A 27956-nucleotide genomic window follows, 5' to 3' on the forward strand; every position below is an offset into this window, starting at 1 on the left:
TATTAATAAAAATATTTTAATTTTACAATTTGGAAATTAATGTTTCCTGCAATAAAATGGAAGTAACATTAAATATAATACAAAATACAAAAGCAAAAGCTGTCGAAACAATATAAACAAAAATAAATAAAAAAACTGAGTTAAAATCAATTTATTAGTTAAAATATATAAAGCATAACCCGATAAGAAAAAACTTGATTGATTTTTTTATTTCAACTTAACATCACCAAATAAAAATCACTAAAAACTACCACCACTATATATATATATATATATATATATATATATATATATATATATAAAGTAAATTTCTACCTGCAGCAACTACCACCCCTCATTTTGCAAAATGTATTCAGCAAATTCAAAATGGCGGTTTATCACTCTCCCCCTACCATTTATACATACTAAAACCGGCATTTTTTACAATTCTCCAGACAGACATTAATTTTAAATGGAATTTAATAACTGAAGGTATTCCTTAAAACTGTAAATAAGATTTAATTAAAAATAACTAAAAAAAGGAAATAAAACATATATAACACGTACAAAGTGATATTTAACTTACTAAAAATTTGTATAATACCCTTAACAGAATATATTAGAATTAAGCATTTTTTAAAATATTTAAAAAAATAAACGAAGCATAACAGTGTAACAAATATTAAGAGAAATTAAAATATTTAAGATAATACACTGGTAAAAAAAATATAATTTACGGGTAAATGAATTTCATGTACAATAATAATAATTGCTCTGCAATAAACAAAATTTTAAATGGACAGAAGGAAATAAATGAACTTTAATAAATAATTTACTAATGTAGTGGAATGTTGGGGGAAAATGGAAAACCTGATGGTGAATTTGCTACACTGACGAAAGTTATTTATCGAGTTAAGATAAGCCATTTTTAAACGATTAAATTGTATATTTTACAATTTTAAGAGAGATATATAAAAAAATTTGATCCATTATCGATTATTTTTAATGTAGGTCATGTATGGAAAGGTTCTTTCGTTTGTGTGTGTGATACATGTATAGGTGTGGAGTAGAGGTGTAAGCCGGTGCTGCCGTTATGATAAGAATTACAGTATATTATCTAACCTTGTCAGCCATGGCTGAAACAGGCGGTGATCTTCAAACAGTTAACAGTCGATAGGGTATTCTGCAGTTGTATTGAATTTGAAGGAAGACTTTCCGGTAGGCGAGGTATCCTTCAACCAGGAGTCGAGGAGCTCGGATCTTAAAGCACACAACTAACTAGATGTCACACAACAATCATACCACTCGGCCTGGGAGCGACGGACTCATCGCTGCTAGCTAGACTCGAACCCTTCCAACGATAGAAGAGAGAGGTGGTGAAGCTACGTTGTGACGTCATACTGCGACACGACCCGCGCAGACGCCGTATTTCCCCCACCAACATTAAATCTACGTCACAGGCCCGTCGATACGGACTGCAAACCCCTTCAACCGATCGCCTCGCTTCCACCCCACCAACACCAACGACCACCGACATTATCACTTCTTGTTCCCTTTCTTTCTGTCGCTCACTTATAATAACATTATTACATATATAAATATATATATATGTATAGTTATTTTTTCATCAGATCTATCACAAGTGTACGTAAATAGATTTTGTACCTTTTCGATCCGTACATTACAACTACAAAAACAAAGATATCATCAACTCAGTAGCGTTTCGATGATTAACAATATACATCTCGGACACCTGCCCCTACACGATTCACATACAACTTTCCCCTGTATCAGCCAATATCCAACAGTAAAACTGACGACCCGGCAAATACGAAGTCAAAAATAAAAATTCAATTAAGTCAAGGTACTAAAATTTCCATTAGTAAAGAAAAATAATGAGCGTTATAAAATACTTAACAGCAAATCGAACAAATTGATTACATTCAACCGTACGTGTAGCAATGTGTTACGAAAACTACAAGTTTACCTAAAATAATTACTTCAATGCTTTTTTTCCCCGTGAAATAGCATACCTAACTTTCCTGACGTGGTCTATATGATGTACCGATCGATTAAAATACTATTTATTAATTTCATGAATACACTTAAAACATTCTGTAATCATGAACAATTAAAAGATCTAAATTAAATTCACAAATGTCATACTTAGCCTATAATCCGATCTCATTAATATTATTATTATCATAAATCAGTACTACATAAAATTAAATCATACACAATTTTATTGAAAAAAAAAATTATATAGACCACATTTAAAAATTAACGCCAAAAATATACCGACAAAACAATGAAATCAGTAAAAGCATTAATTAGACCACGTTTTTAAAAGTGGAAATGAATTTTCTCAGGGAATAACTTTCTTCGTTCTACGATTCAAGTAACAATACTATATTCATTTTCGTTAAATCGTGTAAAAACAGTTTAAAAATTAATAATCCACAAACACTAAAAGATATGCAGCTCCCACGCAAAGGTAAAATGTCAAGATATCAAGAAGAATTCATTTCTCTTATTGTCGATTATATATTATTATCGTCGATTATTTATCTTATAGCAGCATATATGTAAACCACAGTATATATTTTTAATAATTAAAAGAAAACTACAATTGTCAGTGCTAAGTCAAACCACTTTGGAGAATATAGTTAAGTTTATCATCAGACTGATTACAATTTAGTTATATTAACTGTAATAATAAAAATAAAAATGTATCACACCATATGAATGTAATCAATTCTAAAAATTTACAAACACAAAACCAATATTTTCTAAAGTAAAAATAAATATCCATTGGAAATAATTTAGACTTTTCTTTATTGGGTTTTTTCTGGGTGAATAACCCTTTTGCGTTATCATCGCCCCATAATAATTATCATGCCTGATTAATATCGGACAGGATATATTTGTTGTAATAAAATAAAGATAACATTATGTATCTAAATTAAAATAATAAAATTACCATCTATTTTACGGCAAATGGCATGAATAGTTGAAAGAAACTACTATAATTTAAATACTTTAATAAGAACGAACGGCCTTAAATAGTCGTAAAACATAAGATAGCATCATTTTATTATCCCTAAAGTAGTTCGCAAGTTGGCCTCTAGATGAAAGTTGCGACGAAATGCCTTTAACAGATACAATCCACAAGGATGTGGTGCATTGTCAGTTGGGAGTCGCAGCGAGCAAAATTTCTCACGTCGCCATTGCGAATGCTCTCCGGAATCTGCAGGTTCCTGCATATCTGTTAAAATTATTATTGTGTTACTTATGGCATTTGTTAGGACCATTGATCGGAGTGTGCTGCAGGGGTCGGTCCTTGGACCGACCTTATGGAATACGGTAAATGACGGAGTCCTTAGAATTTCACTTCCGGAGGACGTTGCTATGGTCAGTACTTGGACGGCTGGGATTGACCTTGAGATGGCCCCTGAAAAGACGGAGATTGTACTTATCATCTCTAAGAAAAGACGTCAACCACTGTTTTTGAAACTGGCAGAAAGGAAGGTACCTTGACATCTGGATTGATGTCCGATTGAGGTACGGATTCCATGTTGTGGAAAGTTGTGCGGAGAGGACAATGCGTGCGGTTGACATCTTACTTCCGAACACCAGCGGTCCTGGAGAACTCAGGAGGAGGTTATTAACAAGTGTGGTGTATTCTTTCCTCTTATATGGGGCAGATGTTCTGAGGTATGAAAGGTATATGGAAATAATTGCTGCGCTGCATAGGAGATGCGCCTCCGGATTTCGGCAGCTTATCCTACAACCTCAAGAAAGGCTGCAGAGATGTTGGCTGGTGTTACGCCAATTGACCTGCTAATTGCTCACAGAAGGAAGCGTAAAGAATTAAGGATGCTTCCTTCTTCTGAGAAGAAGAGATTGATTGTGGCCAATTTACAACAGTTGATGAATACTTGGCAAGAACGGTGGGATGCGGGAGAGAAAGGTCGGTGGACTTACCGTCTGATTGGGAATGTAAGGAGTTGGTGCAGTAGGACTCACGGATCAATTGATTATAGTCTTACGCAATTCCTGGCCGGGCATTGTGGTTACAGATCGTATCTGTTTAGGTTCACTCTTGACCATTCAAACCGCTGTCCGGCCTGCGATGTGGAGGAAACCCCGTACAATGTCTTTTTCTGTTGTACGAGGTTCAAAATGCACGGAGGTGCATGCTGGATGCCATGCAGTTAAAAACATGTTCAGACCTCAGGATTTTTAACAGGTAATGCTTCAGGGTGTGAAGCAGGGGACTATTATTGAAAATTATAATAGAAAAGTTTTAGAAGAACTCAGTAAAACAGAAAAAACTCGTAGGAGACGGCGAGAATTGGCGCGGCCTGCAAGGGAATGAGGCGTCGGAGGATGCCGGGTTGCACAGGTCTGCGGCTGAGTGCCTTCGAGGCCCTCTCGAACATGAGGGGGTCGCTTTGGTGTGGTGAGGCCGTGGACACTCCATTCCCGGTGCCTGAAGGCGTTGCTCACGTTTTTAATGATTATGGCTGACGGTCGCGTGGGTAACTGATAAGTGGTAAGTAGTTTAGTTTAGTTGAGGTTTGGGTGTGTGTGTTTTGTGTACTCTGGGTTTTGAGATTGTGGAATTTTAATTAACTTTTGAATGTACTTTGGTGGATAAGTTATGTCTTGTGGTCATGTCTTCTTGATTGTGGTGCACTTGCCTTGTGTTGGCTTGATTGTATGAATGTATAGATGTGTGTGGTACATCTTAGTACCTGTTAGGTGTTCTACTTTTCTGAATGTTTTTTCCCTTTAGGTATTCTTGTAGTGGTTTGGTATGGATGATATTTGCTAGTGGAGACCGAATATGTGTGTGGGCGCTTACCCCCTTCCTGAAGTATGCTTTATTAGCGGTTTCCCAGGAGGTGGGGTCGCCAAGAGTGGAGGTTTAGTCGGTAGTGCGCAGGAATAAATACGCTTTTTTTTTAACTGCTTGCGGAACCTGTTAGCGAGTCCGACACTGCTTCGGCGCCCGTAAATGGGATTCCTCCACCTCTAAAATAAAAAAAAAGAACTGATACGGAACAGAAAGCAAGGATGTCGGAGGATGCAATACCTTCCTACTAATCGCAGTATACGGACTTGCGTCCTTTGCTGCTGGATGAATCAAATGAGTTGGCGGGTTATAAATAGAAAGTGACGTTGATTCATTTGGTGAAATTTGGACTGCGTTCCGATCGAATGGCATTTTTGAACTGTAGGGACCCGTCGGAACAATGCACTAATGAGCTTATCTTCCGTGACGCTCTTCCTTTCCGCCTAGGATGAGCAGAAATCCTTTGTTTAAGGGGTCGTCCTTTCGAGAGGAGAGGGCGCCGGAGGCGATTTTTGGGCCTGTACTTCATTACATTTGTTTATTATTGAAGAAAATGTGTTTTGGTTGGGCAGTTCTAGGGTATTGCGTCCCAGAACTAGCCCAGTCTGTGGGGAAAATGGGGTTGGGTGGCGGGTAAGGAATTTGATGTGATGTTTTTCCCTATTAATTGAGATATAGAACTGATACACGTGTATATACATTCATTCACACACACACAGATCTAACTAGTGCTGGGAAGAGGGAAGAGCATCAAAGGAAAGTTCCAGATCACCCGAAACAACTTTTTCTTTGAAATGGTGGATTTTAAAGAAACTTCCCTTTATTGTGATCCCAAAATCACATCTACAGAGTGCCTGATAGGGGTTATTTTAACTAAAGGGACTGAATAAAAACATAAAAATAAACAAAAATACCTAATTTCGCTTAAGTTTTACTCTGTCTGACATTTTTCGTTATTTCAATAAAAAATTATATCTTAAGAACGGATAAATATTTTAATAAAATTTGGTGTACGTGTACCCAATAATATCTTCTATAAAAAAATAAGTTTGAAAATTTCAAAATGTCAACTATTTAGATTTTTTTAATCATTAATAACTCCTAAATATTACTTTTATTAAATATGTTTCGACTTCCATTAAGAAAAAAATTAGTCTCATTTGTTGAAATCGGTTAATAAAGAGCTGAGATAATGCTTAAATTTAAAAAAAAAATACGTATTCTGACAATTTTGTACCTATTTTCACGCATAATTTTGGCGATTGACTTTCATAATTACAGTCATAAATCACTTTTTTATCGATCGATTTGAAAAAATAAGTAAGTTATTCATTTTTGTATCATTTTCTCACAATAAAAGGCTTAAAATTAATCTAATAAAATATATTCGATAAAATTACTATTTACGGAGCCGTTAGTGATTAAAAAATTTTAATGGCTGACATTTTGGCATTTTCAAAGGTGAAATTTGAAATTTTATTTATTTTGTAGAAGGTGTGTAAATGTACTCTGAATTTCATTAAAATATCTCAATCAGTTCTTAAGATATAAATTTCTATTGCAAAAACACAAAATGGCGGACAGAAAGAAATTAAAGGGACACTGTATTTCTTTTCAGTTAAAATGGAAAAGCCTACAATTATGTAGAAAATAAGCAATACTTTATTGACAACAGAACGAGAAATAATTTAGATACGATGTTTAATGGTCTTTAATTTCCTTGTTAATGAAAATCGTAATTCATTACGACCAGAGTCATCTTTCAGGCTGTAAATTTAAATTTCTGACCTGTATTTAACGTTGTGGTATAAGATAGTACTGTACCACTAAATACGATAAATCAAAGCAAACAATCACATTTTGGCAGTTGAATTTAGCATCAATCAGATTACGTACATATATAAAAATAAATATTCTTCACCTTTTAATTATTAACTGCATCTTCAAACATATAAAAACAAATACAAGACGTAAAGAAACTTATAGGGTTATGAAAAATACATTTCCTATAACTCATAATAGAAAAACATAAGATGATATTTTTTCCGAATATAAGAACCTTACATTTGCAGTATTATTAAAAATGATTAAGGAAATAGGTATTACAATTCCCTACTATAATTATATTGATTAACAGAATAAACTTCTAACAATTCAGCAATAAAAAACAATTTTTAATGAGAACAAAGTACATATTATAATTATTACATATTATATTATAACGGTAATAATACAAAAAAAAAAAAAAAATACAAAAAATCTCCACTTTCCAGTTTATTTTTACAAGATAATGCCCATATATCTCCAAAGATTTCAAAGAAGAGCTAAAATATTATCATAGAAAAGTAAAAAATAAATCAAATGATTTCGGATGTGGAATTCTCTAGATAGAAAATGACTAAGGATTACACAAACACAAAATATTTTTTAAATGTTTACGTTTTTAAATTGGTTACTCACCAAGTGATACTTGTTAGATGAAACGAAAGAATTTGATACCAAATTTATGAAAATCAAAGAATGATTTTGGAGTTACAATGTCACAAAACAAATAGTCTACATTCCTATATACATGAAAAAGTTTCAAACACATTACCTTAATTGATATACAATTACAAATAATACAACGAATAGTGAGTGTATTATATTTCACAGTCTGTTAAAAATAAAAAAATTACATTCATGAAATGAAATGTTTTTGTTTTGTTTTAATCAACAAAATAATTATAAGACTATAATAATAATTCGGTTTAAATAAAAATTTTATAAAAAATATAATAACAAATCTTGATAAAAAATAAATATTTTTGATATACATATTTATAATTCAACTCTAAACCGCGAGTAACAAAAATGTGAGAAATTTTAGTCATTTTAAAAGAACCTTTTTCTCATAAAAGAAACATCACAGATTTGTTATATAACCCGGACCTACGTGACGGAATGTTAGCGTTTATGCATTTATTCGGAAATTTCTAAGTTTGAAATCCGTTCAGACTTGGCATTTTTAAAACATAATGAAATTTATCTCTCACTGCCAAGAAAAATTACGAAAACTTTAACCCGTAGTGCATCTGTATTTGAGTAAGCAAATAAATAAATAATTTAGATAGAATATTTTATTTTATTTAAAAAAAAAAATTATCCGGAAACGGGGAAAATTATGGAAAAAATATTAGAAGATTAGAGAATCACATGACATCAGGAATAAAGGAGAACAGAAAACGTTCAAAATATTTTTTCCACTTCCAGGATTACTTTAATTATGAACTACGAATTTTTTTTTATTTACAGCCTAAAAATTCACTTTAATTCATAAGCTTAAAAAACAGTATAATGAAAAGTAAATAAATATACACGAGTATAAAAAAAAAAAACAGAATTATTACTGTACACAATATAAATAAAAATTTCTTTCACATTTACTAGGCACTATTAGCAGAAATTAACTAGTACGCTAGTAGATGTTCTTTTATTAAGAATTTATAAACCGATCAATAATTTTCATAGATTCAACAATCAGGCAACTAATCAAATAAAACTGATACAAACTACCAATCACTTATACAAATACAATCGAATTTAATAGCAAAATTTAATTAATTTAAAAACATTTACCAATTTTATTGTTAGAGGAATTGAAATTTATAATAAATTTTAACCCATTCATCAATTTCCTCTCTCAATATTTTAACTGGAAGTATATTTTTATTGCAGTAAGAATTATGAAATTTAATTTTGCACTAATATATTATATACTTGTATGATATATTTATTTTTATTTTTCTAAAGTGTACGTTGAACCTGTTCAACTAGTAAACAATAAGCAACCCCCTCAAGGTCCAATGAGATGAGGATGATTTGTACGACATGTAAATGAGATGTAGTCTGATACAGACTCAGACCGACCATTCCTGAGAGGTGTGGTGTTAATTCAACTCCAACCACCAAAGTACACCGGAATCCAGTATTTAAATTTGTATAAAAGCAACTAGGATTTGAACTTCAGAAACTTCGATTTCGAAAAACAGCTGTTAAACGACTGATTTGCGACGACTAGTTAATTACTAGACCAGCCCGGATAACGTTAAATTAATGGTCCGATTAGTATGTATGCTCTCAGAACATCAGAGTTGTTATGATTTACAGTACGTACTTACTACGATTTAAATTAATAGATGCAATTAGGCTTTTAATATAATAACTGTAAAACAGAATTAAAAATAATACTGTAAAATTCTTTAAAAATTAAGGAATCTTGTTTTTACTAATGCAGCTCTTGATTTTACTTTTGAAGAGGAAAAAAGTTTATTTTCTATTGAAAGTTTCATCCAAACAATATTAAACAAAACACAGCATTAAAACAAAAGGTTCTTATAGTAATATTAAGATCAATAAATGAGTCACACTATCATCATTTTAAATATTCCGTTATAGAAAGAGTTTCTTTCGTTGACAAATACTATTATCAACTTAACCTGTAGACAACATAATTACAAAGAAAATGAATGATAATTTTCTTCAATCGATCAAATATAAAAAAAAAGGGAAGCAAGAAGGGTATTGGTTCATGGGAAAACAACCGGAGATCTAACAGTGGAAACGATCATTTAAAAAAAAAAAAAGCAAGAAAATTATTATTTTTTCTTTCCTAATTAGAACTTCCCGTTTATTTGACAATCTAGAGGACTTGAAATATAAATTTTGATGTCAAATATACTAAAACATACAAATACTACTTTTTAACACGAGTAAATTCCACCTATTTACTACAACACGATAAAGAAAAGAATTAGAAAAGTCATCCTTGACAAATATTCATAAAAAACTGACATATAAAACCTAGTAATATTAAGACAAACGATAAAACATTTAATGAAATAAAACATACAACTGTTCTTTTGTATACTAACGCACTATAGTAGCTAAAGTAACGACAACTGCAATTAAAAATCAGTTCGTAGACGGAAACGCATGAACAACTAACATCAATAAAGTTTTAACTTTTTATTTAAGTTATAAATCATAAAATAATACTTTTTTTACTACTATTCTCAAGATCTAATCTCTTCATCAACGATACAATTATAAAAGGTGTTCTCACAGAAAGGGGAATATTATTATCTTTAAGATAATAGAATTATATTGTAACGAAAAAATGTTTTGATTTAAATAACTAAGTTGTACTGTACAAAAATTTAAGAGAAATTTAATTTATTCCTTGAAAATTTTGTACACGTGTGAAATCAGTTCTTAATAATTTCGCCTATATATACCATTTATTTATGGCTCGCATTTTTTCCCCAGTCAACTAGAATGATTTTCATAGACCAAGAATAATTTGTACCATCAATTTCAGAGAACGAATTAGATATCATTAGTAATAACATACATTTTAAGTTATAGAATCTTAACCAAGATGCTGTTGTCAATATTCCACTGAATCCGACCTCCTATTTGATTAATACATTAACAGACAATCATAGTGACCGAAAACCAGAACAAAAAAAATTATCGTGATTACCGTTAAAGCGTCGCGTAGAATCACGGAGAACAAACCTTAAAATAAGCCGATTCGCGAATATATAAGCTTAATCAATCTCATCTGTAACATTATGATGAGGAAATAAATTTTTGTCGTAGATATTTAAATATCAGATACATTTAAAAAACTTGTTTTTCTTCAACGAGTTTTCCAGCTACTGCCGGGTCTGGGTGTGTGTGCGTATAGATTAGAAACTTCAAGCACTGCTATAGATTAGCCAGGCCTGGCGTAGCTGCAGCTGCAGTGTTAATATAAGTGTGTTAATATAAAGTACCGGTAAACATGTAATCTTGAACAGACTCAGGTCGACCACCCTTGAGACGTGTGTTTATTTGAAACCTAACCATCAAAGAACACCTGTACCCACAGTCTCGCATACAAATCTATATAAAAGCAACTGCCTTTACAAAATAGGTAATTTAACAGCTAAAATAAATATTTTATAAATTTTCTATTTTTTAAACTTACCGTACAAGTATATGAATCAAATGATCCATTCGATTTTACACTTTTATTACTTGTTATCGACTAAGTTTTACAACGTATCGAAATTATTACATCCAGAGAAATTATTCGAATCTAAATCCAGGATCTGATTAAGAGCTGCTTATACTACTATTTCAACGAATATTAAAAAAAATATGATTTAATAAACATTTTAGATAGAAAATTCAATTAAACAAAGAAATGATGAAAATACAGCCACACAACACACAGAAACTTTCCACCGCCTATTTCGAAATTTAAAAAAATTGATACTGGAATCTCGTAACTTTTCAGGTTTAACAGACAAGAAGTCATTTAGCGAGTACTGCACAAGACTACAAAAAAATTTACTTTAAAATATTACTAGCAAATATACATTAACCGATTATTAAACATAAACCGTAATTGTACAGTAATAAGTTCGCAAAGTACAGTTTGATTTTCAGGAAAAAAAACAATAGAGGGCATTAAGAAAACTTATGCTTCGCATAAGAAAAAATTAATCTTGGATTACAACCACAATTCTCATCATTGTGGTCGCAAAAAATTGACAAACCACAATGCTCGTTCTTTTCTTAATCGATTCATAAATAATTTAAAAACTATTAGATGCTTTAAACATCACAGTTATAGGGACCTGACAAAAATCACATGACACTCCTGAAAATAGTGTGGTCATTGTTAAAATAACAATGTTCAGTATCAAGGTGCTTCCACACCCTTGTTCATTAGAAGTGATAACGAGTAAGATGACAATCTAACTGGTGAGACTAGCAAGACTTTAGACCATTAAGGGTGATGATTTGGTTAAAGATTAGAAAATGTTCAGGTTAATAGTAAGTCTTGTATACGAACAATATTAAAGATTACAACGGAAGGAAAAATCTGATAAAACTTGTGGTAGCACCTTTACAATATAATGTTTAATAACTGCAAATTTTAAAATTTTATTACGGAACAAATTTTGGGAGTGACTTGCATCACGTCACCTACTATCCTTACAGTAGAGTAACATTTATATTACTGAATGAAAATACAGTCACGGTCGGTAAAATAAAGAAATAACCACCAATATGCATTAGGGACTGATCAAATTTTATTTTAGTGAACGCTTTCATCAAACACAATCCTGCATCAAATGTAGAAATCTGATGTGGACACCGCATGACTTCCTTGTATGCCTACGCCTATTAAAATACATATACAGTTTTTTTTTTAAATATAAAGTACATAAAATTTTATTTCATTAATAACTTCAAATTTTTTATTTTATTGTAATTAATGAATTATTATTTATCGTAAAGATTTTTTTACAATCAGAGGTTAATAATTATTTATAAACCAATATATTCAAAATAAAAAAAAAGTTAAAAAAAAAGAAGATGAAGTCTGATTCGAACAGATGTGCTTTCCCCTTTGATCCAAATATCTCTCATTAATTAAACTTTTATTCGGCTTTAACTCTGGAACCAATGAAAATAAGTAACACACGATATATCGTTGAAAAGCTTTCAATGCTGCAGTTAAGAAAAAGTCCAAAATTCGGATTTTTTTGGATTTTAGGCTTTTTTGGACACTTTTGGTTCAGTCGACTGCAATCAAAAGGAGAGGTGCACAACTAGATGTTACAACAGTTCTAAATCCAAAATTTCACCATCCTACGGCTAATCGTTTGTGAGTTACGCGGGATACAGACGTACATACGTACGTACAAACGTCACCACCGAAACTAGTCGAAATGGATTCAAGGATGGTCAAAATAGATATTTCCGTTGAAATCTGAAAACCGAAATTTTTCGCGATCACAATACGTCCTTTACTTCGTACGTAAAAATGCATCGAACCTTAGCAATTTCAATATATATACATATAGATGGATGCTCCCGTAAAAAGCACCAAAGGAATTTTATTTATTTTGGGTGCATTTCATAAGAAAGCTATTGTAATAGGTAACATGAATAGACATCAGGAAAATTTCGACATGTCTTCGTGTTTTACATCCCCAGACCCCAAAACCACCGTCAGTTCGAAAGTTTATATAAGCGTATATTTCACTGCATTGTGGACACGATAACTGCCGTAATTTTGCGCCAATCACTTTCAAATTGATACATAAAATATAAAGACCCAAAATCTCGGTAGAGTTCGTTAATGGGCAAAACCGGACCATGGGTGTGGAAATTGGGGAGCTTCTTTTCTATAAAAAAAAAACAAAATATCGCTATAACTTTCTTATCAAGTAAAATATCAAATTCGTTTAAAGTTCCTACTATTCTTTGTATAAGGGCCTAAAACTTATCTACGTAAAGTTTTTTGATATCACCAATCATTGGCCCAGGGGGTGGAAAAAAGGGTTTTGAAGATTAAAAAAAATCATACTCTCTTAATAGGCAAGTATAGTATCGGTTTAAAGTGGTCGTTAGTCCTCTAAACATTACCTAAAACTTTTGTCTGAAACAATTTTTGATATGACCAACCCTTACGGCAAGGAATGACTAAAATTTTGCTGGAATTGTAAGAAGATGGGGCTTATCGAATTCTAAACATGTGAAACTTTTTTTCACATGCAACCATTGTGGTATTGAGTAAAGTTGAAGTTTTTCGTAACTTTAAGCTGAAAATCTTTTTTATCCCTCCCCTTCTTAGCACCGGTGAAATCTCCTCCGCCTTCAGTAGTGCCGAAAGGGATTTATTATTATTTTTAGTTAATTTCTTTTATTATAATATTATTGTGTCTTTCATAATCTAATTAATCGTATTTTTTTATTTACAAATATTAACACTTAGCTGAAACTTTTAAAATAGTAATTTTATCAATCAGTTCAATAGAATAAACGAAGAAATATCATATATAGTTTATAAAGAAATTTCATATCATATTAGTTTTTTTTTTATTACTTTTACATTATGTAAGTGGACCACATGATTATCCTTGAACAGCCTACGATACTAGTTACACAACTTTATATTAAATATTCTGAAATGAAATTAATATTTTATAAAAAAAAAAAAGAAAGAAAAGAGAATCAACTGGCATAAGGAAGGGATTATTTTAACTAAAAAAGGAGAGAAGATACATAAGAGTGTATTAATTCATAATTGAAAATTATACTTTATTAAAAGAAAAATGCATCTTAAAAACTCAAAAGTGAATTTTATTTATCCTTTACAATTTTAAAAATAATTTCGACGAAAATAAATCAATTTATGCCATTTGGACTTTGTAAATAAATTTTATTAATTGAAAGACTTAATTATTAAGTACTAAGTAGCAGCTACTACATACTTCTTATAACTAGTTATTAAAAATTTGTCATGCTTTATGCTAAGTTAAACATGGGGCTGTTATGTTTAATTTTTAATTTTATTTTATTGTCATTTATTCGAACATCATGATATTTAAGTTTTAAGCCTAGGAGAAAAGCCCTTAAATATTACTTCACGAGATAGACCACCGTTAAACTTAATTTGCGCTAAGCAAAGGGATTTGTTACATTTCTTTTATTTTTCTTATTTTATTTTTTACTTCCTTGTACGAAGTAAAGGAAGTATTTATTTAGTAGAATTATTTTTTAACTTGTTTTATTAATTTAAATTATACTCATATTTTAAAAATTCTTCAAATTGAATATTTCACATGTATGTCAACTACATACATTATTAAAAAACTCAATTATCAATTGACTCAATTTTACTTTCTATGTTTTAATCATTATTACAATAAAAAATTAAACATCATCTTTGCTTATCTGTATTATGTCGCAAATTATTTTTAATTAAATAAAATCAAAACAATTGTTTTTTTTTTGTAATAATTAATATTAATCTTGAGACTATTAATACTAATTAATAAAGAAATTTAATGTACAAGTAAGGTGGATACAGGTTATTAGCCAATTTTCATGTTTAAAATTGTTCCGGAAGGTCCGACGTTTTCATTTATTATTTTTTTAATACTATAAAAAATATTAAAAATAAACATTACAACTAACTTTCTCCTGTACAGTTCGACAACTAATGGGAAAGAAAAAACTAACTTATGAGGTTTGCGTCATTATTGTCTTCGTTCATCAGCTCTTAAACGGAAGAAACTTTTAAGGGATGGGAACAATGACCGACATCCCTGTGATAGAAGACATTTTTGTCTAATTTTAATCAAGAGATAGGGTACCTCTCTGTTCCGTTTCTTTTGTTTCAGGTAAGTTACAGTTACCACAGAACGACACCTTTCTGGCCTCGCGGTCCCCCGAAACCCTTCCTAGAGATACTCATATGTCTAGAAGAAATGAAAGTTTGTTCTGCCGACGTCACCCGTGAAAGTTTAATAATATGCAATCGCTGCCATCTTCAAGCACAAGAACAAATCGATTCAATATTAACTGTAATCTTCCCCGCAATCCTGCATCTTAACAATGGAGACGAAAAGAAGATCGCCAGAACAAAAACTCCAGCAGCCGTCCGACGGAGAGAACGAAGAGGCTTGCAATTTCCACTGTGACGCCCCCTTCCCAGGGCTCACAGATTTATCAAAGGTTGTAAATATTTACAACCAACAAACACTGAGAATCAGGCAAAAGGAAGAAATAAACAGGAAGGCTGACCCACGTCAGCGAACTCAGCCCAGACCACGGATGTAATAAGAAAATGATATGTCTCCAAAACCTAGATTCACTATCATTACTTCATCTTGCAATTATCAATCAGGCAACCGCCTACAGACACTATACCCAATTTTCTCCACAAAGGGTGTACCATTGCACCTTCTAAAAACTAGGACCCTATCAGGCGCATTCCTAGTAGAGGGAAAGGCCTTCACAGGACGAACTGAAGGAGAATCGCGACGGGAAAAAGACGTCACTATCTTTGTAATTTCCCAAGAAATAACCCGGTTAAAATACTTCAAAACTCGATCTACAAAGGACCTAAACCCAATACCAAACTCCGTTCATTTTAATCTAAAAACAAATATAACAGCACTAAAAATAATTTAAATATATAACAGCCACTAAAAATTAAATAACCATCAGATAGTTAGAAAGGCCCAGCAAGATGGGACTGATGCCCAGGCTCTGGGATGAATAGGGGGATAAAATATCTCCCGATACCCTTGCTTTCCATTCCACTCCAGCAGCAATTCTCTCTCACTCTTTCTCTTTCTATCTGGACTTAAGATTCATGACTCTCATTCTAACTAAGTCAGCCAGTTAGCCGTACGTCACCAGAGAGAGGAAGTAGCGAGAGTATCCGAGGACATCCAAAAATGTTTCACCAGCACAACTCTATCGTTCCTGACGGACTTCGACCGCGGCTATCAGGACATCTGATACGACTTCAATTGATACAATCACATATTATATGTGATCAATCACATATATATATATATATATATATATATATATATATTACTTAAATGTTCACAAGTACAATTTCAATGTTAATACTACCACAACTCTGGGAGCAGGAATATCCGCTCAACCACAGGGGTTAGCCATCTCTTCTTCTTTTATCATCTATCTTTTTTAAATTTAAAACTTAAGAATTTTTTCCTATTTTCAATATTAAAGGTCATAAATTATTTTTTTTTCAAAATGTAACTATTTCATTGATTTTACTTATTTTCATTGATTCAATAAATTTGTATTATTTAATAATTTTATATACTCAGCATAACAATTTTTTTTAAATTAAAACGTTTACCTCGAACCATATAAACACTAATAATATTACTTTTACTCCTTTTTTTATCAATGTAATTTGTAATTATCATTACAATTACAGTATATGTATATAAATATATCGTGTATTATGATTATAATACATTATCCTAATATTATGTACTACTACTACTGACTCGTAATATTATATCGTATTACTGCATAACAAAACGATTTTAAACAGTTGAAGATGTTATGCCATACAGCAGATCTTTACGAAGAAAAGAATTTCCATATGCAAATCCTAATTGTAAATTCTGAACAAAGACACAGGTAAGTCATATCAAAAGTTTAATAAAAAAGAAAAAAAAATTAATTCAGAAGTTAAAAGCAATTAATAAAATATTAACAATGATAAGACAAAACTTTCCAACATCCTCAATTCATTAATTTTTCACAAACATTAAAGAAAATATCGTTACGTAAAAGAGACTATGAACTGAATATTTTGCTAACTACTATCTCTAGACTATATGCTTACAAAATAACATTTTTACGAATTATTAAAAGTTGTTTTAAAAAATATTAAACAACATATTATCACAATATTACTAAACGCGTACGTTAATAATAACGTACGTTCACATATAATTATACGCGTACGTTAGTAAAAGAAAATTATCATTATTTGTTTAGCTTAAACCTTAACATTTTTGTAAGAAATAAAAATAAAACAAATTACATCGCAAGATAAGATTTTAAAAAATTATTTATTTATTACAAGATAAGATATTTTTTTTTTAAATCATACATTCATATTAACGTAAAATCAACTAAGAATTTAGTTATTCAAAAAAAAAAAAATAATAATACAGCATAGAGAATAATGCACAAAAGATATTATAAACATGCAGTAAAAATAAAAACCCGAAAAGCCATTAATACTTGAAATAACGGTAATGATAAATCGAATATCCTAATGAGATACGCAGTGAATTACAAAAATAATACTATTTTTTTTTTATAACCTCCGAACCTCCGGGATCACCCCGTTAGATATTGCTTCAGAGGACAATTATTGTAGTGTGTGTAAATGCCATGCCTAACCGGGATTCAAACCCGGGACCTCCGGATGAAAGGCCGAGACACTTACCACTCGCGCCATGGAAGCCGGCTCAAAAATAATATTAAACATTTATTTTTACAACACAGGTCTTGTGTATGCAAATTACAGAAAAAAAAAAAATATATATATATATAATTAAATAAAATCACTCATCAATATAGTGGAAAAAACAGTATGCTCGTAAAACTGTGAGTCATGACAGAGATGGAATATTCTGTATATAGATGGAAAAAACACGAGCGGGATAAAAATGTTATCATTAGGTTACAAACGAAGAATTTTGTTTTCGTCTCAATCATTGAAAGATAATCTATCTAAGAGCACGCAGAAGTTTAACGAGGTATATTTAAAAGAAATGGATTACTGTTAACAGAATCGATTCAGTAAAATTCTAATTTGTGAACATATATAATTATATAGAAATACTAAAGTCAAGAAATAACATATAATACGATAATTATGTTAAAGTTTCAATATAGTTTATTCCTAAAAGACTGCGTATGTTTCCCAATGAAAGAAAATAGGTAAAAAAAAACAAAAACGCACATATAATTAAGAAAGGTTAGGCAGATCATTTTGGTAGACGAATCTCTGAAATTGATAATTGAAAATACAAAACTGATTCTGACATATCGACTAATAAACAGTTATTAAAGCGAAGATTACAGTACGCTACTGTTCTGTTTTTGATGTACAAACAAGATATGTGCAAGAAATAGTGAGTAATATACGTGAGACGTTATGCAGACGCTTTTAAGGCGTACAATCACTTCTGCTGCTTATATGCAATTATACCCTTTTTTCCTGTTTAGCCTCCGGGAATCACTGTCAGATATTACTTCAGAGGATGAATGAGGATGATATGTATGAGTGTAAGTGAAGTGTAGTCTTGTACAGCCTCAGGTTGACTATTTCTGAAACGTGTGGTTAATTGAAATCCAACCACCAAAAAACACCGGTATCCACGATCTAGTATTCAAATCCTTATAAAAGTAACTGCCTTTACTAGGATTTGAACGTTGGAACTCTCGACTTCAGAATCAGCTAATTTGCGAAGATGCGTTCAACATCAGACCAACCCGGTGGGTACACAATTTTACCTGTCGTGCTATATCTTCTCCCATAAATCTGGTCCATTTTTACTCACAAAAAATTATTTTTCTATAAACCTGCAATTTAACTTTATTAAAGAAAATTTCCTTCTAAAAAAGTACTTTTTTTGACTACTTTAAACAAAATCCAATTCCTTTTTAACCAAACTCAATTTTCGGCCGTACGAAACATGTAAAAAAGAAATAAAAATATACACTTCAAACTATCTAATAAGTAATATTGTCTCTTTACATCACAAACTTTATGCATTTTCCATTGCTACGGAATTAATTAAAAATGTACGATAATTAAATGGTTAAACATTTCAAATATTAAATGGTTGATAAAAGTTAGCTCTAAAATAAATAATTGCAAAATGATAGCCGCTAATCCAATCCCAAATACTTGTAAGTTAAATCATAATTAAGAGGGATATCTCTAAAGTAAAGACCGCTGGGAAATTTTTCTTCTTAAGGTTGGTGAACCTTTGTTCATGGCCACGTTATTAATGTACGCACTGCATTGCTGTCTGTAAGTTGTCGTGTTGTAGTATCTTTGATTACGTGTGAGTTACTACGTTATAAAATGAATAGGAAAAATCGATGTTGCCGCCTACTGTGAAATAAGTGGTTATACGTTTTTTAAACCATCAAAACGTTAAGCCGGCCTTAATTCATATGCAGTTGGTTGCTGTGTACGGTGTTGTAATGAATGAAAGAAACGTCCGAAAATGTTGTGAAAGGTTTAGAAATAACAGAATTAACGTGAATGATAAACGTTCGGAGAGGCACTCAATAATCACCGAAGACCTGTTGAAAAGCGTCGATGATGAAATCAGAAAAGATCGTCGCTCAACGATTTCGACCTGGCCCTTCTTTTTCCTGAAGTTTCAAGAGCTGCTATTGATCGTTTGTTCATGACCATTTAAGCTTCAGAAAGGTTTGTGCACGTTGGATCCCGAACGTCTTAACGGAACGTCACAATAAAGTCCGAATGGGATATGCTTTGGAATTTTTGATGCGCTACACACAAAAAGATGATGAGACCCTTAATTCAATTGCTACAAGCGATGAAACACGGATTTCATATCACACGCCAGAGAGAAAACGGCAGTCAAGTGAATGACGTCATCCTCAATTATCAACCAGACCAGCAAAAGTCAAGCCACAGCCATTTGGACGCAAACTGATACCCACAGTCTTTTGGGATCGGTTTGGCAAACTGCTGATTGATTTCATGCCACGTGGAACGACTATACAGAACTATGCAGAAGCTTACTGCGAAACTCTACGTAAGTTACGGCGCGCCATTCAAAATCAGCGACGTGAGCGGCTGACCGACGGCGTCGTCCTGCTGCACGATAATCACGTTCACATGTTGCGGGTCCGATATGTGATTTTCTGAGAACATCTGGATGGGAAATTTACAATCAGATAGCATGTAGTCCGGACTTAGCTCCTTCTGATAACCATTTGTTTGGGAAATTGAAAGAATTTTTGAGTGGTAAGCAATTCGCGGTGACGATAAACTTAAAAATGCTGTTAATCAGTGACTAAATAGACTGGCGACAGAAGAATACGACGAGAGTATATTGAAGCTGGTGTATCGTTACGATAAATGTCTCTATTCATGTGGCGATTATGTAAACAAGTATTAAGGTATATAGTTTAAGAGAAATAAAAAAATATTTATAAAGTTTTCAGAATAATCTTTTTTACAATGAAGCGGTCTTTACTTTAAGATAACCTCTCATACATACTTTTCGGCGAATAAATTATCGGTTTGCTGCTTGGCTTTGGCACTTAATACGGCTCAGCTTGATCTATTTTAATTCTTTCTATCTAATAGCAGTGAATTTAAGATTAGTATCTTGTTTAAAGGCCGAGGCGTTTACCTGGAACCAGCCCATTCCAGGTTGTTGGAATATCACCTCAACCTACGAGAAATCATCTATCTGATTTGGCTGCAGACCAGATCCGTTAGGAAATGATTGAGGTAGGTCTAGGAGCTTTACTAATCCACCGGGTTGGTCTAGTGGTGAACGCGTCTTCCCAAATCAGCTGATTTGGAAGTCGAGAGTTCTAGCAGTCAAGTCCTAGTAAAGTCAGTTATTTTTACACGGATTTTATACTAGATCGTGGATACCGTTATTCTTTGGTGGTTGGGTTTCAATTAACCACACACCTCAGGAATGGTCGAACTGAGACTGTACAAGACTAACTTCATTTACACTCATACATATCCTCTGAAGTATTATCTGAAAGGTAATTACCGGAGGCCAAACAGGAAAAAGAAAGGTCTAGGAGCTTTATCCAACGATGGGCGTCTCCCCAGAACCGGGTTGTAGATAGAATTAACACTGCTAATTAAAAATAAATAGTTTTTTGCCTTTTTTGAAATAAATGTCAATTCAATTAAGTGAACAGCTAAGTTAAAATATTATGCTAAAACCTACGTAAAACCTGTATAAACCTATCATGAATTGTTTCTTTTGCGAATAATACTTGAAAATAACAGGACAACCTTAACATTACCAATTAATACATGTAAATATTATTAATCTGAATGTAAATATAAAAAATAACCATTTTTCGAACCTCAAAGGTAGACAAATTTTTTAACCCATCATACAAACCATTATCAGTTGTTAATTATAATTTACTTAGAATTGATTGTACTTTAGTCAATCAAATAATAGGTCATTATACATATCTTAGCAAAAGTAACTAAATTTAAAAATAATTTTTTTTAACCAATTTATTGTAATCAGAGGAGGTTTACATAAAACTTAAATCTATTCTTAAAATTTAGCCTGTAAAAATCAGTTGAATATAGTCTTTAAACTACTTTTATCTTTAAATTACATATTTTGGATTTGGAAAATTTTATCAAGGAGTTAATACGAACAATTTTTATCATAAAATATATAACTACGCGAGATATTTTGAGATCGATCTGAATAATTACAAAGATTTCTTATTTTGTTCAGCAAATACTGCTTTAAAAACATGTTTTTTTCAACCAGGAAATGGGATAGTTTTCATTAATGAATTCCGATAACACGAAACAGCGGAAACTTCGTTTGATAATAATAATAATTATAAAAACGTGTCTTATATTGTAAGGACGCAACTATTTCGTCAAAGTTAAACTGTATATAAACATTAAAGAAAGGGAAAAAAAACATTTATATTATAGTACATTTTTTTATTTTTTCTAGATAATAAGTTACAATTACATGATTACTTTATTAATTAATTTACATTAAAATTACAAAGAGTAAACTTTTATAGCGGAAGTTAGTAAAAAGTGATAATCAAAAAACAAGATAGACTCGTGGGAACTGTTCGGTACAATACAGTGAGTATATCCAGAAGTGCAAAAGTGTAAAGTGTAGAGCAGCACAAGAAGTGACTCGATTCGACTGGTGGGGCACGTGACCCCGATTCTAATGTTGAGAGGGGGAGCGGTGGTGGGCTCCCTGCTATATTGATCGGAGCTCAAGTACATCCCCATTATAAGAGACCTGCCTCCCTTACTCAACATTTAATCCGTCTGCTAAAAAAAAAGAAACTAAAAAAAAATGAAATAAAAATTACGTGACCTCCAGTCAAAAATCTCATTCAAGTACTATACTATTACAGTTTCAGTGGAACAAAGTGTAAAGCTACTCTTAACAATCTCTGAAGAAACAATAAATATATAATTTATTTAAAAGCACGATTTAAAAATAAATCTGTATAATACATGATCAAAAAATTAAGAATTTTTAGAAATATAAAAAAATAATAATTGGTAATTTAGAAAAAATATACATCCATTAAAATAACAAATCCCACAAATAATTTAAAAAAAGAACTTAGGAAAATTTAATAAGGAAAGCACTTTTAAATTAAAAAAATTAAATGGTTGTAAAATTACTATTTTTAAAACTTAACTTTAAAAAAGGGAGAAGATTCTTATTTTGATCCGTATGTACATTCACCCCTTACTGTTCACCAAATACAAAGATTCCAAAATATATATATTTTTTTTGTAGAGGAAGTTTCTTTAGCGGTCACGTTAAAAGGTTTATCGTGTTACTTAAGCGAAAGATTTTTTTTACGAAAAATTATACTCTATATAATAAAATAAAATATATACATACACAACTTTACTCCTTTTTTCCCTTTTTTTTGTCATTAATTAATTCAAAGTTGAATTAAAATAACGTAATGATATACAATCAGTATTATTATTCGATTTTTAAAATATTACCGGGCGAATAAAAATATACATCCGTAAAGCATCAACTAACGCTTGACGGAAGCCTATACATTATTTCCGTTATTTCTTGCATTCATGATTATGATGTCGATTTCTTGCGTTTTAATTTTTTATGAACGAAAATATAATTTCCATTTAAAATGATTTTTTCATATGAGTAACATTTTTCTTGACGTCTACAACTATTTTGAATAAAAATTCAAATAAAAACTCTAAAATGAAATAAAATCTTTAAAAAATAAAAGTGGTTCAGAGAAATTAATCTTAAATGTAAAAAATAAACATATATTCAATTCTTTATATTTTGACTTTCGAACACAGCACCACATGCTAATTAAGTAGTTAGAAGCCTTTTAAGGTGATTAAAAAAAATAATTTTTTAAGTTCCACAAAACAAAAACAAATAAACACGCGCCCTTACTATATATAAACGTAAAAGTATAATTGAAAAACCAGATTAAAACTAATATTATTAATGTCTCAACAAAGAATGATAAAAATATAATAAATTGTGAAATATATATATATATATATATATATATATATATATATATATATATATATATATATATATATATATTTTACTTTAAAGTGTTTATAAAATTCAAAATAAGGGAAAACATCAAAAATAGATTATATCATATCGAGTACAAGTTTGAGATTTTTTAAATATGTTTTAGACACAAGTTATTTTACATTTAATAGCTCTTAATTTTTTGTCATGTAAGTTTTTGATATAAATAATAATTATATAAAAGATAAGGAAAAGCTAAGTGCTCCTTCTACTACTTGACATATTTTTGATAGCCCATCATTATAATAAAAAAAACTTTCAAAATATTAAGGTTTCATTCAAATCGGATAGAAATCATCTCTACGAGAGAAGTAAGTGGCTGAACAACTAAAAAATTTCAATAAACATTTTTAAAGTTTTTTTCCTTTTTCCCCCTCGAGTTATTTCAACAATTAGAATTTAAGATATTTTTCATACTCGATAGCTCATTAATATCAGTATTATACACAAAAAAACTCCTTTAAAATACCACAGCAACAAAACAAATCATAGAATGTTCTAAAATAAAATAAATAGATAGCAACCTTTTTATTACTTTTTACTTACGAAACAATGGATGTGAAATGACACGGTAACATTTATAACCAAAGAATCTCAAAATGTAATAAAATAGTTTTATATGATGCGATATCAATATCGTATCACTGAGTTTTAACGAGCGAACTAACATAATGATGAATTCTTATAGAACTTTATCTAATCGTGCGGCAAATATTACAAGCCGGTTTAATTTTTCATACTATTTACGTTTACTAGAGCAAAAAACTAAAAAAACGGATAGAAATCAGTTCCGAATAAGGGAGGTGAAATTAAATATAACGTATGACGTTCGCATCAGATAATTTTATTTATTTATAGATTAATTCTGCAATGCGTATACTACAGATTAACTACTTGGACAACTCATAAAACTCAACAAATAAATATTCCACTAGGAATTCCAAAAGCTTTATAACCTTTCATAAAATTATTCATTTTCGAGAAATTTCTAAGTAATTAACGAGTATTATGCTATAAAAAATCCAAAAAATTACTTTAAGCCTGTGTGCAACTGATGGCGATATGACGATGTCAATTATAAATTAATGTTTATAATCACAAAATAATTCATGTGAAAAGTCAAAGGGGCGTAACCGTTCTTGACATGTGTCGAACAATGTTACGTTTAATACTAATGTTTTACGCAAGATCGGGCACGAACGGATTCAGGTAATTAATTTTTACAGAAAAATAGTTTCCTGATATCAAATTAAATTATCGTATACGCAAAAGTCTACTTAAAACAAGGTAGATAATATCCGATTATAAAGACCAAGATAACAACAGAACATATAAAAAAATGAATAAAATAATAACAAGAAAAAATTAATATTAAAATCATTATCACATGAAAAATGGTTCGAACAAAAAGGTCAATATCGATAAAGCATTGATCGAATAGTAGTAGTTAGACTTGAAAAGAAAAAATACAAAATGGAACGGCTTTCATGGGACGGACATCTGAATGGAATAGCTATTTCATTCAGGTGTTCTTACAGTAACCATTAGTTAAAGGTAATCCAGCAATCGTGTACAACTGAATATTAAATTATTTCTTTGTCAAATCAATAAAAACTTAAATAAAATATGAATCGACCACCAACCAAATCTCGAATAGCAATTCCTAAAACGTTAATTCCGATTGTTGTTATCGCAAAAGTTTTTCACGCTAATCAAAGAAATCAGGCAAATAAATTTAAAAATATTTTGAGTATTCATCAAAGAAAAATACAGATAAAATAAACAGAAAAAAATCTGATGTGGACACCACATGACTTCCTTGTACGCCAATTAAATTACATATACACATTTTTTTTTTTAAATTAAAAGTACATAAAATTTTATTTCACTGATAACTTCTGAATTTTTTCATATTTTTATTTTTTTATTTTGTTATTATTGAATTATATTATTATTATTAAATAATATTATATTATTATTGCATTATTATTTAATAATAATTATTTTTGAATTGTTATTATTCAGTTATTTGTAAAAATCTTTTTACAATCAGAGGTTAATAATTATTAATAAATCAATATATTTAATTTTAAAAAAAAGTTAAAAAAAAAGGAAATGAAGTCGGGATTCAAACCGATGTGGCTTTCCCTTGTAAGATCGATCCAAATATTTCATTAACTAAAATTTCATTTGGCTATAACTCTAAAACCAATGAAAATAAATACCACTTATAATCATCATTGAAAAGCTGTCAATGAGGATTTATATTACTGCGGCTAATAAAAAGTCCAAATCAATTTTTTTTTGGATTTTGGACTTTTTTTAACATTTTTGGTCAAGTCGATTGCAATCAAAAGGGAAGATGTACAACTATATATTACAACAGTCTAAAATCCAAAATTTCAATATTCTACGGCAAACGTTTTTGAGTTATGCGTGTGATACATACGAACGTAAGTGCAGACGTCACGCCGAAAATAGTCAAAATGGATTTAGGAATGGTCAAAATGGATATTTCCGTTGAAATCTGAAAACCGAATTTTCGCGATTACAATACTTCGTTTACTTCGTACAAGGAAGTAAAAATCGAAAGCGGAAACTAAGTAACTGCAATGTATTCTTCTGTGAACTCTGAGAGTAATTAATGACCTACAATTTAACAGACTCTGAAAAATCAAATTACAAAGGCGACAGATATGAAACAATTAAATTTTATTAGTATTAAAATGGTACGACTACATACAAATTTTATAATTTCTGTATTAAACTTACTTTCACTTCATTTTTATGATAAAGTTAAAGAGAAGTGATTTTTCTCGGATAGATTACGCTAAATTAAATTAGAATCGTCATAGTTTTACGTTTTGTTTTACTGCACGGTTTCGTGAGATAAGGTTTAGTACCGTTGCGAATGTGTCTCTTCTTGCAAAACATCGTTAACTTAACTGCGTATATTATAAAAACTAATTATTTATTTAGCAAAGAGCTACGTCATTTCAAATTATAAATAAATAAAATATGATTCATCATATTAATTTGTAAACATCAGTTTGTTATAAATATTTTGGAATAATGTTATCGATAACCGAATAACTTTTATGACTATTACGTAAATAGTGCACATACATTAAAATCAAATTTATATTTATATAAATTAATTAATCATCAAAAAGTAATCTGCAAATGGAAAAAAAAAATTATTTTTGTTTATTAATTCACTTAAAAGAACATTAATGCTACTGCAATCAACTATCGTCAATCAATGCTGTCATGCTATCATCAAGCGATACAAATATATTACGTTTTTGTCGTATTATATCGTGTAGTAACAGATATACGATGTGATAGACCATTCAACTTATGGTTGAATGGTCTATTTTTAATATTATACAGAATGCACTGAAAATTGTGGGTTGGAAGATCATGGAGACGTTTAATAACATGGGTATGCTTAAAACCATTATCTTAACAATTCAGCCGATCTTTACATTTAAATTTGTAATCTGTATTCATAGAAATACGTACTACTGCTGTAGCACGTACGTAAGTACGTGCTACGGTATTTGATTGCCCGCGACATCGTGTAATTTGTTGTTAATATTGCTTCTTTCGATTTCAATTAGTGATTTTTTTTTGATATTATATTAATCGCTGTTTAGCGCAATATCTTTTTATTATTTTTTTCTAGAAAAATATTGATGAATCTATGCATAGCTCATACGCTTTGTAAATTGGAAGATATAAGATCATAGCTCATACGCTTTGTAAATTGGAAGATATAAGATCATAGCTCATACGCTTTGTAAATTGGAAGATATAAGATATTTGTTAAGAGATACTATATTAATATTAACAGATTACCGCCATTTACTTAACAGATTTTAAAATGCTACGTACTACTACAGATTGTGCAGAGTGGCAACATTATTTCTGTTTTATTATAGCTATCCATACTATATTAATTTTAATGTTAGAATACACCACTAACAGAATTCTCCACTGGAGTTTGTCACCAGTAATCCTTAATATTAAAGAAATTTTTCCCCGAGCAACGAAATTTAATAACTATGTCTGATTATTATTTAATCTATAACCACGATTCTAACACCAAACTTATATCCTAAGTAAATAATCTACAGAAAATAATACCGGACGAACAATACGTAATTAACACAATTTTTAAATCGGTTACAATCAGTTACCGTATGAACACAGTGATATGAACCGATTGAACACAATCTGATCCGTATGAACACATTGTATTTATTACTTATACTTAAATTAGTAATTCTCAGAAATATTTAACAAAAATTGAATCGTTTCAAATAAAACACGTATAATCGATCTCGCCTTCAAATCCATCAGACAAAAAAATT

General features: G+C 30.7%; 1 protein-coding gene across 6 annotated transcripts in view; it reads right to left on the minus strand.

Annotated features, from left to right (window-relative positions):
- The window catches only part of Atpalpha (sodium/potassium-transporting ATPase subunit alpha), a 330235-nt gene that overhangs the window by 139598 nt on the left and 162681 nt on the right, over nucleotides 1-27956 (minus strand). For 2 of the 6 annotated variants that reach the window (XM_075366705.1, XM_075366704.1), the window contains exon 1: nucleotides 1102-1346. The exons of the other annotated variants lie outside the window; for them this stretch is intronic. In XM_075366705.1, coding sequence (XP_075222820.1) covers nucleotides 1102-1113 — 12 coding nt within the window. In that variant the 5' untranslated portion in view covers nucleotides 1114-1346. Of the gene's footprint in view, nucleotides 1-1101; nucleotides 1347-27956 lie in introns of those variants that run through there. 6 annotated transcript variants of the gene reach the window in all.

The sequence above is a fragment of the Lycorma delicatula genome, chromosome 5 (genome assembly GCF_047948215.1).
Source record: "Lycorma delicatula isolate Av1 chromosome 5, ASM4794821v1, whole genome shotgun sequence".
Taxonomy (NCBI): domain Eukaryota; kingdom Metazoa; phylum Arthropoda; class Insecta; order Hemiptera; family Fulgoridae; genus Lycorma; species Lycorma delicatula.